Genomic DNA, 1,017 nt, shown 5'->3' with positions numbered 1-1,017 from the left:
CTCTTCGTGTCTTTCTCCTTCTCCTCTCAAAATCGAGAAAGGCTTGCAGCTGCGAGAGGTTTGGGTTTGTCGTTTGTGTTCATTCTTTGTGTTATCTAATCTCTACTTCTATTTGTCTTCGATGTAGTCCCTTTGTCATCGGCGAGTCGGCGTTGGCTCAACTGCTCGGTATTCTTGCTTGGTTGCTGCTTGTTTGGCTACCGAGGTGTTTTGTTTGAGTATCTTTTCTCTAATATTTCATATTTATCTTCAGGTTTGCCTCTTAGTTTAAATTTTCTTAAACGAGGGTAACTCTCTTCAGGTTCGAGAAAGCAAGTCGCGGCCGGAGCGAGCAGCAGAAGGGTACAGCTGCGAGTAGCGTGCGCAGGAGAAGGAAGATTCTGAAACGCGGGCAACTCTCTCTCTCTCTCTCTCGTCCCCCTAATCCAGAATTTAATTTGAAGTGGAGGAGAAACGTGATTTAAGATTCTACAGGGTTCTACGCTAAATCCGGGTCATTTCCTGGTTAAATCCTGCTACCAAACACTCCTTGCGATGGCTAATAAGCATCAGAAACGTGGCCAAAAGGAGGAGAAGAAAAAGTATAATCTTTCATCAAAAGATCCTGAAGAAGGGATACTTGGAGAAGGCTTCGCTGTGAAGGAGGTGGAAGATGAAAGCGACATCCAAGACAATCATTCTGATTCCGATGTATCGTCTGACGGGGACCCATTCACCGACGACTTCCTCCGAGATAGCGATAAAGGTATAAAATTAATCCAGCACTCTCTCCAAGCAAGTGGTTTAATGTTATTTTTGAAACATTTGCAGAGAAGTCAGATGAGTCCGGGTTGGAATCAGATGAGTCGGATCTGGAAGAGAAGTCCAGAGCGATAGATGAGGCAAAGGCGAGAGCTTTGGTGGAAGCAGAGGAGGAGTTGAAGTTAAATATAAAGGAGGAGTACGACGAATTTAGATTGCCCACCAAAGAGGTCACCTATAGAAATTTGCTTACTTTTTGGTGTCTTGCAGCTTCTG

The 1,017-nt window shown here is 44.5% G+C and overlaps 1 protein-coding gene across 1 annotated transcript in view; it reads left to right on the top strand.

Moving 5' to 3' along the window:
* Nucleotides 1–91: 91 nt before the first annotated feature.
* Nucleotides 92–1,017, top strand: part of LOC110036710 (probable 28S rRNA (cytosine(4447)-C(5))-methyltransferase) — a 6,781-nt gene continuing 5,855 nt past the window's right edge. The window contains exons 1-3 of the mRNA XM_020741222.1: nucleotides 92–205; nucleotides 302–745; nucleotides 811–971. Coding sequence (XP_020596881.1) covers nucleotides 535–745; nucleotides 811–971 — 372 coding nt within the window. The 5' untranslated portion in view covers nucleotides 92–205; nucleotides 302–534. The remainder of the gene's footprint in view (nucleotides 206–301; nucleotides 746–810; nucleotides 972–1,017) is intronic.

Source organism: Phalaenopsis equestris, unplaced genomic scaffold (assembly GCF_001263595.1).
Source record: "Phalaenopsis equestris unplaced genomic scaffold, ASM126359v1 Scaffold209947, whole genome shotgun sequence".
Classification (NCBI taxonomy): domain Eukaryota; kingdom Viridiplantae; phylum Streptophyta; class Magnoliopsida; order Asparagales; family Orchidaceae; genus Phalaenopsis; species Phalaenopsis equestris.
This window is presented reverse-complemented; position numbering and strand designations above follow the sequence as displayed.